Source organism: Fusarium flagelliforme (assembly GCF_020744385.1).
Source record: "Fusarium flagelliforme strain FIESC 12 MPI-CAGE-AA-0113 chromosome Unknown B0J16scaffold_2, whole genome shotgun sequence".
NCBI lineage: Eukaryota > Fungi > Ascomycota > Sordariomycetes > Hypocreales > Nectriaceae > Fusarium > Fusarium flagelliforme.
Window position 1 is genome coordinate 4,605,018 of NW_025763504.1, and position 16,514 is coordinate 4,621,531.

The 16,514-nt window shown below is 50.2% G+C and overlaps 8 protein-coding genes and 2 non-coding genes across 10 annotated transcripts; 6 read left to right on the plus strand and 4 right to left on the minus strand.

Moving 5' to 3' along the window:
• Positions 1-26: 26 nt before the first annotated feature.
• Positions 27-2,475, plus strand: B0J16DRAFT_369370 (uncharacterized protein). The gene is made up of 2 exons (XM_046130271.1): positions 27-517; positions 572-2,475. Exons 1-2 carry the CDS (start codon positions 510-512, stop codon positions 2,301-2,303), a joined length of 1,740 nt encoding a protein of 579 aa, XP_045987146.1. The 5' UTR covers positions 27-509; the 3' UTR covers positions 2,304-2,475.
• A 267-nt stretch (positions 2,476-2,742) lies between these two features.
• B0J16DRAFT_t67 lies at positions 2,743-2,824 on the plus strand. Its single transcript has one exon. It is a non-coding gene; the product is annotated as a tRNA-His (tRNA).
• A 499-nt stretch (positions 2,825-3,323) lies between these two features.
• On the minus strand, positions 3,324-5,352 carry B0J16DRAFT_334748 (P-loop containing nucleoside triphosphate hydrolase protein). The gene is made up of 4 exons (XM_046126987.1): positions 4,968-5,352; positions 4,821-4,892; positions 4,278-4,763; positions 3,324-4,064 (listed from the first exon to the last, which is right to left on the minus strand). Exons 1-4 carry the CDS (start codon positions 5,040-5,042, stop codon positions 3,513-3,515), a joined length of 1,185 nt encoding a protein of 394 aa, XP_045987147.1. The 5' UTR covers positions 5,043-5,352; the 3' UTR covers positions 3,324-3,512.
• A 155-nt stretch (positions 5,353-5,507) lies between these two features.
• Positions 5,508-6,924, plus strand: B0J16DRAFT_411858 (PPPDE putative peptidase domain-containing protein). The gene is made up of 2 exons (XM_046133263.1): positions 5,508-6,071; positions 6,152-6,924. The coding sequence occupies exons 1-2, from the start codon at positions 5,970-5,972 to the stop codon at positions 6,788-6,790; spliced, it is 741 nt and encodes a 246-aa protein (XP_045987148.1). The 5' UTR covers positions 5,508-5,969; the 3' UTR covers positions 6,791-6,924.
• Positions 6,925-7,905, minus strand: B0J16DRAFT_334753 (uncharacterized protein). Its single transcript, XM_046126988.1, has one exon. It carries the CDS (start codon positions 7,760-7,762, stop codon positions 7,073-7,075), a length of 690 nt encoding a protein of 229 aa, XP_045987149.1. The 5' UTR covers positions 7,763-7,905; the 3' UTR covers positions 6,925-7,072.
• A 311-nt stretch (positions 7,906-8,216) lies between these two features.
• On the plus strand, positions 8,217-9,773 carry B0J16DRAFT_262075 (uncharacterized protein; the record flags this gene model as incomplete). The annotated part of the gene is made up of 2 exons (XM_046123295.1): positions 8,217-9,049; positions 9,098-9,773. 2 exons carry the CDS (start codon positions 8,217-8,219, stop codon positions 9,771-9,773), a joined length of 1,509 nt encoding a protein of 502 aa, XP_045987150.1.
• A 503-nt stretch (positions 9,774-10,276) lies between these two features.
• Positions 10,277-10,892, minus strand: B0J16DRAFT_316908 (uncharacterized protein; the record flags this gene model as incomplete). Its single annotated transcript, XM_046125340.1, has 2 exons — positions 10,277-10,709; positions 10,756-10,892. 2 exons carry the CDS (start codon positions 10,890-10,892, stop codon positions 10,277-10,279), a joined length of 570 nt encoding a protein of 189 aa, XP_045987151.1.
• A 788-nt stretch (positions 10,893-11,680) lies between these two features.
• B0J16DRAFT_t68 lies at positions 11,681-11,766 on the plus strand. The gene has a single exon. It is a non-coding gene; the product is annotated as a tRNA-Ala (tRNA).
• Positions 11,767-12,496: 730 nt separating this feature from the next.
• B0J16DRAFT_316909 (cytochrome b5-like heme/steroid binding domain-containing protein) lies at positions 12,497-13,061 on the plus strand (the record flags this gene model as incomplete). The annotated part of the gene is made up of 2 exons (XM_046125341.1): positions 12,497-12,543; positions 12,593-13,061. 2 exons carry the CDS (start codon positions 12,497-12,499, stop codon positions 13,059-13,061), a joined length of 516 nt encoding a protein of 171 aa, XP_045987152.1.
• A 250-nt stretch (positions 13,062-13,311) lies between these two features.
• B0J16DRAFT_74130 (uncharacterized protein) lies at positions 13,312-16,404 on the minus strand. The gene is made up of 2 exons (XM_046134411.1): positions 13,783-16,404; positions 13,312-13,729 (listed from the first exon to the last, which is right to left on the minus strand). Exons 1-2 carry the CDS (start codon positions 16,312-16,314, stop codon positions 13,544-13,546), a joined length of 2,718 nt encoding a protein of 905 aa, XP_045987153.1. The 5' UTR covers positions 16,315-16,404; the 3' UTR covers positions 13,312-13,543.
• Between the last annotated feature and the right edge of the window lie 110 nt (positions 16,405-16,514).

Genomic DNA, 16,514 nt, shown 5'->3' on the forward strand with positions numbered 1-16,514 from the left:
CAACTCTCTATTTACCGTGTTTCAGAATCTTCTCTTGCGTGTTCCCAATGAAAATGTTTCTTGTTTCGTGCGTGGCAATCCGTGGATCGGATGGGTCCTATGCCGGGGAGCCCAAGCTAAGGCTACGCTCAGCCGCCCATCGCCAACCATTCCTCTCCATGGTTCATCAACAACATAAGAAGACGGCCTCTCCCTGGGTCTCTGGTCTACTTTTCACTTCATCACCAGCCTGTCTTTTACCAATCATTCTCCTCGACCTCGCATAATTATCCTCTCCTCCTCCTCTCTTTATCTGTTGTTGTTCGTGGTCTGGCATCACTTACCATCAACCCGTAATTATCAGATCAAAAAGCTTCACAGCACTATTTGCACAAAGTCTCGCTGGTTTGAGACCTTGCTGCTCTAACGAGATTCATACTCTCTGTTTCGGCATAAATCCCAAGGAGCTGGTCTCCCTGACCCCTGTTGCATCGATTATAGACATACAACACTAATACACATCCAACATCATGTCTTCGTAAGTCAACCAACCAAAAAGACTATTATGCAATGTCTCTAACATACTCTCAAGTCTGTCAGTCGACATGCCTTTTGACTTCACATTCCCTTCGGCCTCTATTGAGCGCCCAAGTCCTCCTCCTGCCATGTCATCTCTGCCCTTTGACCAGGCTTTCCTTGACATGGCATATGCTTCAGCTTCAGCCTCCGCTTCTGGGCATATCTCTGGCCACTCTCGCTCTTCATCAAAAGCTTCCATCTACTCTGCTGTCTCTATAGACTCAGACCACGACTCTCTCTGCTCTCGTTTGACAACGCCTCCTCGAGCCTCTCCTGCTGTTCGTCAGCATGGACCTCTTCTCCTCCCCAAAATCCGCTCTCAGGACCAGGATATTGATGCTACTCCCACGCCTACTCCTTGTGGCAACTACCGCATGGTGACACCTCCTGCTCCCAACCCTTCTCGCCACTCGCGTAGCTACACGAACCCAGAGTCTCTTAGCATCACCTTTGATACTCCTGGCTCTATTGCCTCTGTCAACACATCTTTCTCTAGCCAACCGGATGACTCCCTGTCTGCATCACTCCTTGCCTCTCCAGCCAACTTTGCCACTCACATCTCTGGCTCTTCTCACTCACGACGTGCTTCCAGCCTTGATGCCACAACGATCGACCGCTATGGCTACCCAACTTACCGCCAGATGCCTTCGTTCGCTCCCATTGTTCCCCAGCAGCAAAATGACTTCGGCTTCGCTCCCTACGACTACAGTTCTCGAGCTCAATCTCCTTTGAGCCTCGCTGCTACTCCGGACCCTACTCCCAACACCAACATTCTGAGCTTCCTTACCTCAACAAACCCAGCTGCCTCTCTTGTCCGCCACATCTCATTTCCCATGCGAGATGCCTCCACCAAGCACTTCTGGTGGGATGTTCGCAACATTCGCTCTTGGTCATCCTTCAACGCTTCTGCCATTCTTTCTCTTCCTGGTGCCTCGGTTCTTCTTACCAACCCTGTCCCTGCGCCTCTGCTTCCTCAGCCCACCTTCACTTCTCGTCACCCTGAGACAGAGGCTCAACTTCACTCCATCTATGCCTCATACTACCTCCCCAAGTTGAACTCAGCCCTGGCTATGTCTTCCACTCGTCCACTGCACCTTTCAGTGGCCCCTAAGACAGCCGGCATGAACGACCTTCTCTTCGTTGCCAACGCAACTGGTGAGTCTACCACTGCAGCTGCTATGTTCGGTGGCAAGCCCACTGCCCGGGTTGTCGGTCTTGTTCGCAGTTTCGATCGCTTCAACACTGGTATGCGCGTCGAGGGCAACATCAAGCGTGTTGAGTACCTCCGTGGCCTCGCAGCTATCCACCATGCCATGCGCGAGCACGGGTGCCGCTACGGTTTCATCCTCACTGAGATCGAACTTGTCCTTGTTCGCAATGGCACCGCCAACACTCCCTTCTTCGGAGATCTCGAGGTTACATCTGTCCAACTTGCCGCTTCTGCCCCCGAAGGTGACGCCTCAACCTTACCACATGAGACTCCTCTCACTGCATGCCTCGCCCTCTGGGGTCTCTGCCAGCTTGCATCCGATGATACTCCTGCTGGTAACGCCCACTGGCGAGCTGAGATCGGCGCACCAGCCGAAGGAACCCGCCGCAAGGCCCAGCCCCGAGACTCCTGGATGCCTCAGCCGCAACTGGCTGAGAAGCGTGAGGCTAAGCGAAGCCGCGGATGGGTATGGCCCGAAGATGCCATTGGTCGTAAGGAGCTTGGAAAGCGAGGAGTTCGTTATGGTGGTGTCTAAGGGCCTGGTGCCTCTTAGCAGCATGATAATGATTATGATGACGCGAGATGAACGGACGATTGGATGATTGGAAAAGAAAAGACTTGATGATAATGAAACACCCTTCTTGACTTGGTAACTTGCTTAGTATCTAATAAGAAAAACACTTGAAAATTACTATAACTGAGTACGAAATTGTAACAAGATTTTGATCTACCGAAGTTGTCATTTTGTCCTGTGCATGATGCCAAAGAAGCCCAATGGTCCATTTCCGCATAATAACGTAAGAATAACTACCAATGGCTTCGAAAAGCAAGGTCAGATTGATTTACATTCTTTATTAAGCCACACAATGGGTATATGCAAAGGTGGGACACGATGGAAACATTATGCCTTAACCTTGGCAGACGACTAGGGTATATAGACTAAATTGCGAAGAAAGTTTTCAACAATCATAAAGGCCGTCATCGTATAGGGGTCAGTACATCAGTTTGTGGCTCTTCGAAGCACTGAAAACGCAAGTTCGAGTCTTGCTGACGGCAAAACGTCAAGTTTGATTTTCAGGCGGATCATCTCTTTTTGCAAATCTTAGAACATCTGTTTTTGTTTTTGGACATTTTATCTTTTGCTGAAGTGTATCTTTTTGTCATTATTGGTTGGTTGGCTTTTCTGTTTTTCGGATCGAGTTCCTTCTTTTTGTGCAGGGTTTGGATACCCCACAACCCCGCCATGATGAAAGGTGAAAAGCGATGATCATAATGGAAGGATGTGAAGTTGACTATATATCTTTTGTGAACATGATTATTTCCTGAGATTAGTGGCTGGGGTTATGTTGAACAATAGCATTGCTGCTACATAAGGCAATTGTCATTAAATATAGAATACATACATAATCAATTGCTCTACAGTTCGTTGCAGCATCCTCAGGATACTAATGTGGATCTTTAGGGTAGGTAATGAATCAACTGGCTGGTTGGCAATGATGCCAGCGCCAACCAAGTATGGATTTCCGACAGTCCAACTATTCATAACGCACAAGAGCCGGCAACGAAGACGTGGCAGCACGCACCTGATGACTATTTACTTCCACATCAGGACAGTTCATGATTAGAAGCAGTTTAAATCACAAAAAGACTTTACACGAGCACGGGAAATATGAAAATGTCTTCGTCACATCGTTGCATTTAACTTTTTTCTATGTAATTAAATACCAGAAGTGATATTGCAGGCTTAGCCCTTGGCAGCACCAGCCTTGAAGTGGACAATATCACCATCCTCCATGACGTACTCCTTACCCTTGGTCATGATCTTGCCCTTGGCCTTGACCTCGGACTCATCACCAAGTTCCTTGAGCGTGTTGTAGTTGAAGACGAGAGCCTGAATGAAGGTCTTCTCGAAATCGTTGTGAATAACACCGGCGGCCTGAGGGGCCTTGGTGCCAGTGCGGATGGTCCACTGTCGAACCTCATCAGGTCCAACAGTGAAGAAACTGCCAAGCTGCAGGGTCTTGCGCATCTGGAGAATAACCTTGGGCAGAACAGACTCGGCACCAACGGTCTTCTGCTCCTCCTTAGCCTCAGCCTCGGTCTCGAACTGAGTAAGACGAGACTCGTAAGAGACGGAGACGGGGATAAGAGGGTCACCCTTGGCATTCTCGTTGATCCACTCGACAATCTTGGGAAGATGCTTGTTCTTCTTGCGGATGAAGTCCTTTTCAGACAGGTTGACGAGGTAGACAACGGGCTTGGCAGTCAGGAGGAAGAGAGGGTTGATGACCTCAATCTAGATGAGCTAGTCAGCAAAGGCTCAATCAAAGCTTTTCAACAGAAGATGAATGTGAAGGTTTGCAATCAGAGTAAAGTTTATCTCACTATGCCTCTAAGCGTTAATTAGGTGAGGCATTCGACGAGCTGGGATTAGATCAGGCCTTATGGCCTTTTGTCATCAGGAAAGCAGGGTGTGGTGTAATCAGAGAAAAAAAAAAGTTTTTCTTACCTCCTTGGGGCCCCAGGTGCCCTTGCGGACGTCCTTGCCATCGTTGAGCCAGGCCAAAACCTTTTCAAGTGTGGCCTGGTCTTGAACGGCCTTCTTCTGCTCCAGACTCTGACCACCCATACGGGTCTTCTTCTTCTGGTTCTCGAGAGCCTTTTCAGTGAACTCGATATCCTTGAGTCGGAGTTCCTCGCTGATGATGTCAAGATCACGGGTGGGGTTCACGTCACCCTCAATGTGAATGATCTCGGCGTCATCGAAGCAACGGACGACCTGGAAGATGGCATCGACAGCGCGAATGTGGGACAAGAAAGCGTTTCCAAGACCGGCACCGGTGGATGAACCGCGAGTCAGACCGGCAATATCGTAGACGGTCAAGTTGGCGGGAACAACCGACTTGGGCTTGTACTTCTCGACGAGCCAGTCGAACCGGTCATCGGGAACGACGACACGGGCTTCCTCAGGGTCGATTGTGGCATAGGGGAAGTTCTTGATGCTGTCAGCACCCCGATTCTAAAGACGGCGGATGGCGAGGGGGCTTCATACAGCTGGGTTACCGAGGTTTGACTTGGTAATGGCCTGGAAGAGGGTAGATTTGCCGACGTTTGCCAGACCGACCTGGAGGTACGGTTAGTACATGGCTGGCATGTCATGGCATAACCCTCAGGGCTAGCCAGAGAGGTGGTGACGCACAATACCACTCTTCAAGTTGTTTCCAGGCCTGCCCAGAGGGATCTTCTCCTCAACGACTTGCTTCTTGGGAGGCATCTTTCTTGACTTGGCGTAGTTCCGATGTTGAACAAAGAATACTAGGCCGGAGCGCGTGAATGGAGCGGATCCAAGAGCTGCAGAGCTGGCTGCGCGGGGTGCAAGAGGAGAACAAGAAGCGAAGAAGAGAGATGATGTGAATGACTTCGTGGTGAAGAATTGAGGTTGGCAGCTAGCCAACCTGGACGGCTTTCGAGTGCGAGAGCGGCGACGAAGGAAAAGGGAAGAGAAAAGAGTTTGAGGAAGAGAGAAAATATTTCTCTTTTTATTTTGCGACGGAGCTTGGGAAAATGAGATGAGAATTTGTTCGTGACCCCACCTTGCTGGGTTTAGAGAGGTTGGGCCGTGCCAAGATTTCGGCTCACCGGCAAATCTATTAGTCCGACTTGAATTCCAGCATAACGTCATTGGCTGACGAAAACAGCTTGGCAGGCAGGTACAGCCCACTGATCCCGACCGCCCGTGCGCCTGCGCAGCGAGACCCTGATCCAGTGGACAGGCACAGTAACGGTATCGGCATGTCACAGAACGAACGCATGTCGTTTTAGGCGGCCGTCTTTGGAAATGCATGAGCCCAGAGGATTGATTTTGAACCTTCGCCGAGACCGCGGCTTCTGATCTTTAAGGAACAGACCTACCTTAGTAACTAATACGGCCCGAACTCTCCGCTTCCTTTCTATATTTCCTTTACCTTTTGTTCTATTCATCAACCTTTGGAGTTAGAACAATCCATCACTTCTTTGTTCCCAGGATTGTTTGCTGTGACCAGACCCTCGCCTACGTTTACCTGAGACCTACCTGAAATAGCATATCAAGGATAGGATATTAGCCTACCATTTCCCCAGCCCCGCTCCAACCCATCAGCTGCGAACCCCAAAGCTTCGAGCGACTTTTGACGTCGCATTTCGCCATATTGTAACGGTCAGAATGCCTCGTCCCAAGAAGAGCTCTTCGGTGAGCAGATCTCACCGTTCGACACTGTCTCTGTCCAAGACTGAGATCACCATTCATGTTTATGATCTCCTGCCGGTAAGTAAGCCCCGTCATATTCTCTCATATTAGCTTCCCTTCCCTTCCATGATGAAGATGCTGATTTGCGCGCTGGGCAGCCTGGCCGGTTATCATCAGTACTATGGACAGTAGGCGCTTCACTTCTACATTCGGGCGTCGTAATCAACGGAAAGGAATACGCATATGGTGGACATGACAAGCGGGGCCTCACTGGTGTGTACTGGACAAAACCTAGGACCGAACCGCCTGGAGGCACATTCCGATGCGAGATCCTCCACGGATTCACTCTTGCGACCGAGCAAGAAATTGAAACAACTCTCCGAGCTGCTTCTGACGAATTTCTTGGCACATCGTACAACCTCCTCACCAAGAACTGCAACCATTTCACCTCATACCTATGCAAGCGGCTTACAGGACAATCAGGCCCAGGGTGGTTGAATCGTGCTGCTAGTATTGGTGTCGCGCTGCCCTGTGTCGTTCCTCGAGAGTGGATTGAACCACCCGAGTATGATACAAGCGAAGGCGCGCTGCTGGATGACTATGACAATTCGAACGAGAACACGGGCATGCTCAAAGCATCCAACCCTCATTTGCTGACCGATAGCAATGACGACAGTGGGGATGACGATTGGAATTCCGAGGATGAGAGGAGACGCGGCGGCAGTGGTAAGGGCAAGCAAGCGCTCCGCGATACCGCCGGACGACGTCTACCTCCTGCTGAGAGGGCCCTGCGATGATAGATTGTAAACCAAGGTGCATATTCTTTTTAACGGAGTTTGGAGTTAGCCGGCAGGTCGATCAGGTTAGTACGATACCAGTGATTTGAAACTTCAGAGCAGATCGTTCTTTTGGGAACTTGCAAATCAAAGCAAGCTGTCTTTTTGTTCATTTGTATAGTACATGTCGTACAGAGTATAGTACATTCACTTTCGTAACCTCTGTGGTGAAGTGATATTCTGGCATGAACATATCCCCAAAAAGTGTCCAAATTCCAACGCAATCCCAACCTTCCATGTGGCTTACAGACGTCTGGGCTTCTCACTCCTGGTACCACCGAACTTGATTCTTGTTGAATCGGCCACACGCACAATCTTGTCTCGCAAGACCTTGCCCTCGGGGCTCATCAAGACCTTGAGAGCAGCTTCTCGTCCCTGACCAAAACCTCGCATGACAACCTCCAATCGGTTCATTTTGATGGGCCAGCCGGTATGGATTAATCGCTCCAGGACATACTTGGTAAGAGAGTAGGCAGCATCGAAAGTACCACGACGAGACTTGCGGAATCCAATGTTGCCAGCTGAAAGGGAAATGATAGGACCTCGGTCGGGCTTGGTGCAAGTAATGTGAGTGTTGTGCTTGTGGGAGTAGATGTGAAAGTGGTAAGGCTCAAGGTCGTCCTCTTTTGTCTGTGCCTTGCGGTTCGATCTTCTGTTCAAGGCGCTCGTATCAATGTTGGTCTGGTCGAGTGTCTTGAAGACAAGACTCTGGGATAGGTTGGCCATGGCACTATTGCTCGGAGTAGACTCCGTCTTGGTTGTCTCTTGTGGGCCATAGATGCTCTCCAGGATCGAAGCGGTGCTGGGTCGGCTCTTAGGCTTGTCATCGCGGAGGGGAGTCGTTTGCGAGATCGATCGGATAGATTGGAGGGTGACTCGAGGACATTGGAAAAGCGACTTTGCCGCGAGGCGACTCGACAATGTGCGACTCATCTTGTGCGCATTGCCTGTCGTGGACTTGCAATTGAATTGGATTGGATCTCAAATGATCTGCCTCTGGCAATTTTTACTCGCGGTCGGTAGCTCCCCCACGAACGGGGACCCGATTGAAATTTCTACCGAGGCTTTGCCGTCTCGGTGCTTGCCTTCCTTGACTTTCCGCCCCCGGACCGAGATCGCAAACCAAAATTTCGTCCGGGAATTCCACCACCTTCCACCGTCCATCCATATTCCATATCCACACTCCGTTCTTCTCTGGAGGGTTTCTTTGTCTGCTTGTGTTGTTGCAATAATGAATTCCCTCGCAAGAAAGACGGCCTCCTCGGAGCTTGCCCTGTCGCGGGCTTCTGCTCATGTCTCATCTGCGGGTAGATCTCCCGCATATCGCAGATTAGCATCCCAGCTCTCTCAGAATGCCTCCCGCAATGGCGCTACGACACAGAGCTCAATGCTTTCCGGATTAGTTCGATCTCCTTTGAGGTCTTCCTTTGTGCCCGCCGAGCTTCGCTACACCCCCACTTACACAGCGCAATCCCGCCTCTTCCACCTCTCTAGCCGCTTACACCAAGAGAAGCCTCAATCCGAGCAGAAGGCTTCAACTACTCCCCCCGCCGACGCAAAGGAACAAAAGCCCACAGACGCCGAGTCTGAGGCCAAGACCGAGAAGCCTGAGGAGGAGCAGTCCAAGAAGACCGAGGAGGGCGAGAACGGCGAAAAAGAAGGAAAGGAAAAGGAAGATGGCGAGGGCGAAGGTGAGGGCAAGGACAAAAAGAAGGAGGATGCCCCTCCCCCACCTCCCCACGGTGACAAGACCCCTTGGCAGGTATTCATGGAGACCATGAACACTGAGTTTCAAAAGTCCCAGGAGTGGAATGAGTCTACGAAGCAGATTGCAGCATCCGCTAACCAATTCGCCGAGAGCGAGGGTGTGCGACGTGCTCGTGAAGCTTACGAGAAGTCTACCGGTGCTGTGTCCTCAACCCTCGGAAAGGGTGCCAAAGCAACTGCAGGTGCCATTGGCAAGGGTGCTTCTTGGACTTGGGATACTTCAGTTGTTAAGGGTGTCCGAAAAGCCGCCAATGTCACTGGGGATGCGGTGGACAAGGCTACACAGCCTATCCGAAACACAGAGGCCTACAAGAACGTCAAGGATGTCATTGACGATGGCAGCTCTTCCCGATATGGTGGCTGGGTCGAGAAAGAGGAGCGACGGAAGCGCCGAGAGGCCCTTGACAAGCAGCGGGGTTACAAGGCCCCTGAAGCCATGGAAGAGGACATCAAGTAAGTATATTTCGTCTCTACTATTCGTCTTGTTCTAACAGAAATTAGCGCTGGCACTAGCGTGACCCTTCACAAAGATGCTGCTTGGAAGGAGGCCTGGAGAGATTTCCGCGACCAGAACAAATACGTTCAAGGACTTTTCAGCTTGAGGGGCAAGTATGAGGAGTCTGAGAACCCTCTGGTCTCGACCGCTCGCAGCATTACCGACCGTATTGGAGGCTTCTTCGCCGAGAACGAGACTGCCATGGTTATCAAGAAGTTCCGATCTATGGACCCCAACTTCCAGACGGAACCTTTCCTTCAGGAACTTCGCGAGTACATTCTGCCCGAGGTTCTGGATGCCTATGTCAAGGGTGAGACCGAGACCCTGAAGCTGTGGCTCTCCGCCGCCCAGTACTCGGTGTACGAGGCCTTGACCAAGCAATACCTCCAGGCTGGCATGAAGTCTGACGGAAAGATCTTGGATATCCGAAACGTCGACATTCTGCGAGCGCGTATGCTTGACCCCGGTGAGGTTCCCGTCTTCATCGTCACCTGTCGTACGCAGGAAGTCCACGTCTACCGTAACGCCAAGACAAGCGAGCTTGCTGCCGGTATGGAAGACAAGGTTCAGCTCGTTACTTATGCCATTGGTATCACACGAGTACCTGAGGACGTCAACAACCCTGAGACACGGGGCTGGCGTCTGATTGAGATGCAGAAGAGCGGACGAGACTGGTACTAAAAAACACGATCATTACAACGCGGCGTCAGGGGTTGGAATCTGCATTTGTTGGATACCTGAAAGATAGGAGGACGGGCGAGCAAGGGAACATCGCCTAATGTGTTTTAATAACTGTACAATATGTTCTATCATGTGAAAATATCAGGGCGGACTCTCGACACGAAGACAACATCAATACCACAACACAACACAACACCACAAAACCAGCATTTTTGGAGAATGGATCTGGGGCTGTTTATCAGCAAAAACAAAATGACTACCACGCCGCTCTGCTTGCCTCTAAACGAGGCTTTTGTATGTATGATTACCGAAGGGAAAAGGGGCATTGGGCCGGGCATTATCAGCGGTGGGAGGAACATGGACTATAGACAGGTTCAAAAGTTGCCTTTGTATTTGAGGCCATTCCAATCTATTAGAGCGATAGGCAAATCGCCTGAAAGCATGCTTGAATCAGTCCCGAGCGAAGTGTTTCGACTTGCCGTGAAAGACAGAACGATCTATATCTATTCTTGAGCTCCCTTGTTTTGCAAGCGGCTTCTCACCTCCATCAACTCCTTCCCTAACAAATTTTGCCCCCAAGATCCTCGTGCACCTTCTGCGTCGGCGGCTTTGAACCCAATACCCCAAATGGGATCAAACGGACTCGCCTCGACAAGTTCTCTGTCACCTGTACTAAGCAATGTACCAAGCAATGATCCTTGAAGAGGATTTCCATCCGGTGTGCCCTTCTTGTACCCTTCTTCCGTGACAGCACGGGTGAATTTGAGAATGTTACCTCGTCGCACAATCTCGCAACGATGCTTAAGCCACATAGCTTCATCAAAATTCTTGACTCGGCGGCCTAGAGACTTGACTTTTCGCGGGTGACCTGCTTTGAGGACCTCGAGAGCTGTGTCATGGTCGTTGAAAAGAATCGCCTTCTGATACATCATATAACTTGACACTATTAGTTCATATCTCAAAATGCATTCAGAGGACTTACTGCTCAGCAGTTTTGTACGTTATTTTTTCGTCTCCGTCATCGCGGAAAGGGCAGTAGTACCATTGTGATAGGTAACCGACTTCTGGATCAGACTCTCTCCAGAAGTACACTGGACCAGGATCAGAAGAGGACGCCATTGTTGTTGACAGCTTTCTAGAAAGATGGTGAGGATATGTGGAAGTGGAGAATGGATTACGAAGAAAGCCGATAGTGCAGCAATGTCGTGCCATGCTATATTTATAAGTGAATAACATTCAAACCTTGGGGAAGGTGTGACAGTGAATCGGTTGAAGTGGAGGTTGCGGCTGAGGATGAGTCTTCGCCGTTGACTCACGGGACGACCATAAGGCTGAATAGAGAGAAGTTGAGCCTGGCACGAAAGAGTCGAGGCAACCCTGAACAATGAATGGTCTTGAAACTACTTTGCAAGTGCCATTTTAAGCTTACAGGTGCAATGCACCGCCCCTGGGGCTTTTCTGACTTGACTTACACGAAGCGTCGTAGTGAATGAACGGGTCCTTTTGCGTTTATGCTCTCGCGTTAAGCTTTGTACACCACAACAACAGAAACAGTCTTTTGTTATATGAGTCTTAATTCAATTTTTTGTATTAGCCCCTGACTCTTGGGATCGTCTCGTCAAGCTTACTTGAAGAAGTCATCGACCTTATTGATATTTCAACTACGTAAGTACCTAGGTATTCGTGATAGACGTCCGTATCGTGTCCAGCATAGAGGTAAACCAAAACCATTGACTGGGCAACTTCAAGACAGACCAAGCAATTCAATTAAACACCGTTTCAAGAATCTTTCTTCCACAAAACTAATTGAACACCCGAGGAACTCGTAAGGTCCTGGAACCTAGTGTTTGCAAGCTCAATGCTAAAGCTATGTATACAATGCTTTGACGCTCGAACAACAACGAAACGGGGGCTTGGTGTAGGGGTATCACGTTCGCTTTGCATTGTTCCAAATGCTTGCGAAAGGCCGGGGGTTCAAATCCCTCAGCCTCCAGTTCCTTTTGCATTTTTGCCCTTCGACTTCTTTTTTCTCTCGGGAATGTCATAATGATAACATGACGATAGTTGTGCAAAGTCGGTGGCCCATCGGCCATAGACATGAAGTTTACATAACAAACCCTGCTTATAACCTTGGACCGATGCTGAACCCCTACCAAAAGTGACCGAGGCACCAAGAAAAGAATCCACCGAACTTATGCATCTCAACTTCGGTGCTTTCGGTCTTTTCCTAGACAAATATAGAGGAGCACGGATTGCATGCCTAGTTACTGGTTGATCAATGCAACTCATCCAAGTGTATAGTAAACCCAGTGAATCAAGGAGCACGGGCTGTGAGTGGGAACCTGGCAGGCGGTTCGCAAAGAAATAGGGATTTGGAGGAGGCTGAATGAAAGAAATAGTGCATTCGTACACCGGACCTATAAAGAAGGTGTTTCATTTTCTCTATGAATTATTCAATCAGTGTTGGTTCTATGCATCTCGGCTACTCCCTAACTCCCGAGACACACTTCAATTGCCGCCGAAGCTGAGACGGGGCCGGAGCATAAAGTGGGGGAGAAGCTCAGAGAAGCCCCGGAAGCTCGGAACTCTACTGGGCCTCGCTTTTGACAATCTTCAACCAACCAACATCTACAAATTACCATCGCAGAGATAACCCGACACTTCCATTACTTGATAACACCGCACACCTTCTTTATTCTGGAGATCAATCACTGCCTCACACCATGGATCACGTCGAGAGTCATATGGCTCAGCAAGCCAGCCAAGAAACGTACGTTGTCCATCAATTCATCGCGACCGAACCTCACTAACTCTCCCAGTGCTTCATTCTTCACTCCTCTCAACATAGTCCTCCTCTCCGCCGTCCTCTACACAACCTACGCCCTACTGCGCTCCTCGCCACCACCCTCGCTTCCTCGAGACACTCCATCAACTGTCTTCCGAACCTACACTCCCCATACTCTCTTCCCCTTCAACGGCGAGGAGAACCGGCCTGTCTATCTTGCCGTGCGCGGCCGTGTTTTCGATGTCACGCCTGGTCGCAACTTCTACGGTCCCGGTGGTCCGTACAGCAACTTTGCCGGCCGGGATGCGAGCCGAGGCCTTGCGTGTGGGAGCTTCGATGAGGATATGCTGACCAAGGATCTCGATGGACCCCTTGATAAGCTTGAGGGATTGGATGCGGAGCAGATGGATGCGCTTCAGGGTTGGGAGGAGAGATTCCTGGAGAAGTACAATGTCGTTGGAAAGCTGGTTTCTGTGCAGGACTATGAGGCGCAAAAGGCTTAGGCGGTGGAATGAAGTCATCGCAAGCTCAGGGTGTGAGATATACAGCAATCATGGAGCGAACACTCCCGTCACTGTGAGATTATGCAACATATGATGGATCATAATAGGGCACATGAGTGACTCGCATTCCTTCATTACTATAAACTATAACAAAGAAGAAATATTCCATCTACCGGTATAGATGCCAGGCAGACCATCACTCTATTCCGACGAGTTGTCTTGAGAAGTCCTGACCCTACCCAAGAAAACAATATATGAAAAGCAGGGTCCACGTAACCAAACTCCGTGCAATGCCTCCTGTACATTTTTGTGCGTGAAGAGTTGTCACGCAGTTCCCGAATGAGAAACCACTATGTATATCCTGTAAAAAGAAAAGAACAACGGCGAACTCGCCAAGACTCAAATGGAGGAAGTGAGAAACAATGAAAAAGAAAAGAGAAACAAATCGAGGATTCTTGCTCAGTTGAAATCATACACGTGCTTTATTGCTGCATCTCTAAAATCGACGCTGCTTTGCGCAGAAGTGCTGCCGTCTTGGCAACGATGGGCTTGGCGGTTTTCCAATCTCCCCCTTCTATGCTGTCTCGAATTGAAGGGAAGACAGCTCCGTCGTTGGACCATGCTTCTGGCCCAAAGACGACGCTCTTGAACTGTGTGCGGTTGGGGATCTATAAATGGTCAGCTTGATATCCGTGATCAGGTGAAGATGAATGTGACTTACTCCGCCACCGATTTCAAGGTCCAGCATCGCCGTCTCAAAGTATGCCATCTTGTTGTTGTATGCTAATCGAGTTGCGCCAATGTCGTTGGCCTCCCAGCCTCCATTGCCCAAGACGTCACGGTCCCAATCCATTTCCCACTTTTCAAATGTGGCGACGTTGTGCTGAATGAGCTGTACAGCTTCCTTTAGCTCCTTGAAAGCGTCTGTTTCACCCTTAGGTTGACCTCCTAAGCGCTTGATAGCCCACTTCTCGAGCTCTTTCGCCCATTGACCTAATCTTTGCGCATACCAGCCCATGTCAAAAGGCATGATAGGTCGGTCTGCCATGTCAAGAATGAGAAGAGCCATCACTTGTCCCATGGCACCATGATACTTGAAGTCGGGATCGATCAAGTTGTCCACCAAGCCAATCTTGTCGTAGCTTGAATGATGAGGGACCTGGCTTCCCCTGAACGCCAGGTCGAGTGAGCTAGTTCCTGAAATATCCTGGAATGGGAGATGGTTGCCCCTTCCTTCGGGCTGTTTAAGTTCGGCGTGACTCTGGTCCCAGAGCTCCTTCAAAGTAGCATTAGTACTAGGGTCGATAACTCTGCCTAGAGCGTGCAAAAGAGCCTTTTGGAAGACGGGTGATCCGGAGGCGTGCAATTCGTTGCCAACAACGGCTGCATCAAGATTGATGTAGGCAAAAGCGTTGTCGCGCAGGGCATCAGAGTTATGCTCAACATACTCCGTTGAACCGATCAGGTTGTAAGCAGAAGCATCCCATGACATGAACTCGATGGTTCTCAGGGGTCTCCAGCCTCGCTGGACGAGGTCTCCAAAGATTCTGGCCATCTCGATCATAACGGCGGTGCCTGAATGGGGGTCGGTCGCACCAAAAGCCCACGAATCACGCTGGTTGCCGATGATAATAGACTTGGATGTTTGCTCCATGCCATTAATCCGACCATAGACGTTCCAGATGGTGTGCATAGGATCCTCATCTTGCTCGTTCTTCAATCGCACAATTGGAGATTTGTTGTCGCCAGTCCACCACTCGATATCTGGAACACCACCTTCCCATTTGTTTGGTACCCTTTTGCCATAACCCTTGAGGTGTTGAAGCAGAATCTTGGCGTCTCTCCATGCCAATGGAAGACTAGGAATACCAACGAGCCCATTGGCCTTGTCGAGAGTAATTCGCTGATCTCCTTTGCTACCATAACCAGGGGACAAAGGATCACCGATGGCCCAGTTTGTGAGACCTACGGAACCTCTTTGAACGCCGTCTGCGGGCATGTACAGTCCTTCAGGCGCAACAGCACCCTTTTTGAATCCGTCATCAGCCGGGTCGGAGTAAGTCAGACAGCCAGCGAAACCTGCAAGCTCCGCAGCCTTGACCTTGAGACCCTGGTTATCTAGGGAACCACCATTTCGCACCAGCGCAATAGCTCCCGTAACATTAACTCCCTTACTCACGAGATACTCGAAATCCTCTCGTGAACCGTAGTTGGCGTAAATGAGTGGCCCCTTGACGTCACCCGACTTGGAGTATCCGTGAAAGGCATATGTTTGTCGACCTGCTGTCTCGCCACCAACTTCCTCCTCCTCTAGCTTGGCTGTCCATATGGCCTTCTTCAGATCCTTTTCGTCCATTATTTGCACCGTACGGCCGTCCTTGCGGGGGTAGTTGATATAAACCTTGTACTCGTCCATCATCACCTCATCCAGCATAGCTCGACCAAACATGGCCTGGACATCCAGAGCAGTCGCGTAGTCGCCTTCGGTACCAGCAATATGGGCATAGTTCGAGAAGTGTTGAACGGAGGCGCGCATTCTCATGGGGTCGACGGTACGCAGCAGGTGGGCTTTGAGGTCCTCAGGATTAAATCGGAAACCGCCTCCGAGACGATCTGATAGACCACCGAACATATCGCTGGCGAAAAGCAGATAGAAAAATCCCAGTATGATCGTGAGCGCCAGAATGCGCACGCAAAACAGGATAACGACTGTCTTGTCGAACTTGGGTATACTCCACCTCCTCGTTGTCTGGCTTGGCGTCTCCTCATTCTCACCCGTAGCAGTCTCGGCGTTTTCGGACGCTGGCGCATCAGCTCGTTGAGGTAGACGTATGCGCAATCGCGGTAATCTTGGGCGCCAGGACCATTTCCAAGCCGGTAGAGTTAGATATGAGCCTATTCGTTTCCCCCACTGGGAGCCTCGGGATCGGTCGGGTTCTTCGATCTCCATCTCCTGCATCTCACGTCGGACCTGCGCGGCTTCGTCATCGCTATCACTGTCGCTGGCCCACAAACTGTCCTCATCGTCGGTTTCTACTGTTGGTGGTCGATAACCGTCAGGTCTGCGTGAAGAGCTGGCAGCACTGGAGTGCTGTAGGAGACCTTGGGATTCGGCTTCGGTTGCATTTCGCTCGTTAGTCGGAGATCTTGGAGCAGGGGACCAGTCGTCGGGGTCATAGCGACTACCGCTGGCCACGGCCTGGTCGTATGTGGGAGGTATAGGATCATAGAAAGGAGCCTTTTCCGAAGGCATGTTGATAATGTATGAGCGCTAACCGCGCCCTCGGTTGTCGTATATTCAATCCGATTGAAGCTTTGTCTTGGAAAGGTTATAATGGAATCGGCATAAACAGGGCCATTCGATGTTGCTGTGAGGTCGGAATAAAGGAGTGGATTGAAAGTCGATCGATCGATACGATATGAAGCAATTAGGATGGATCAGGTCCAGTACGA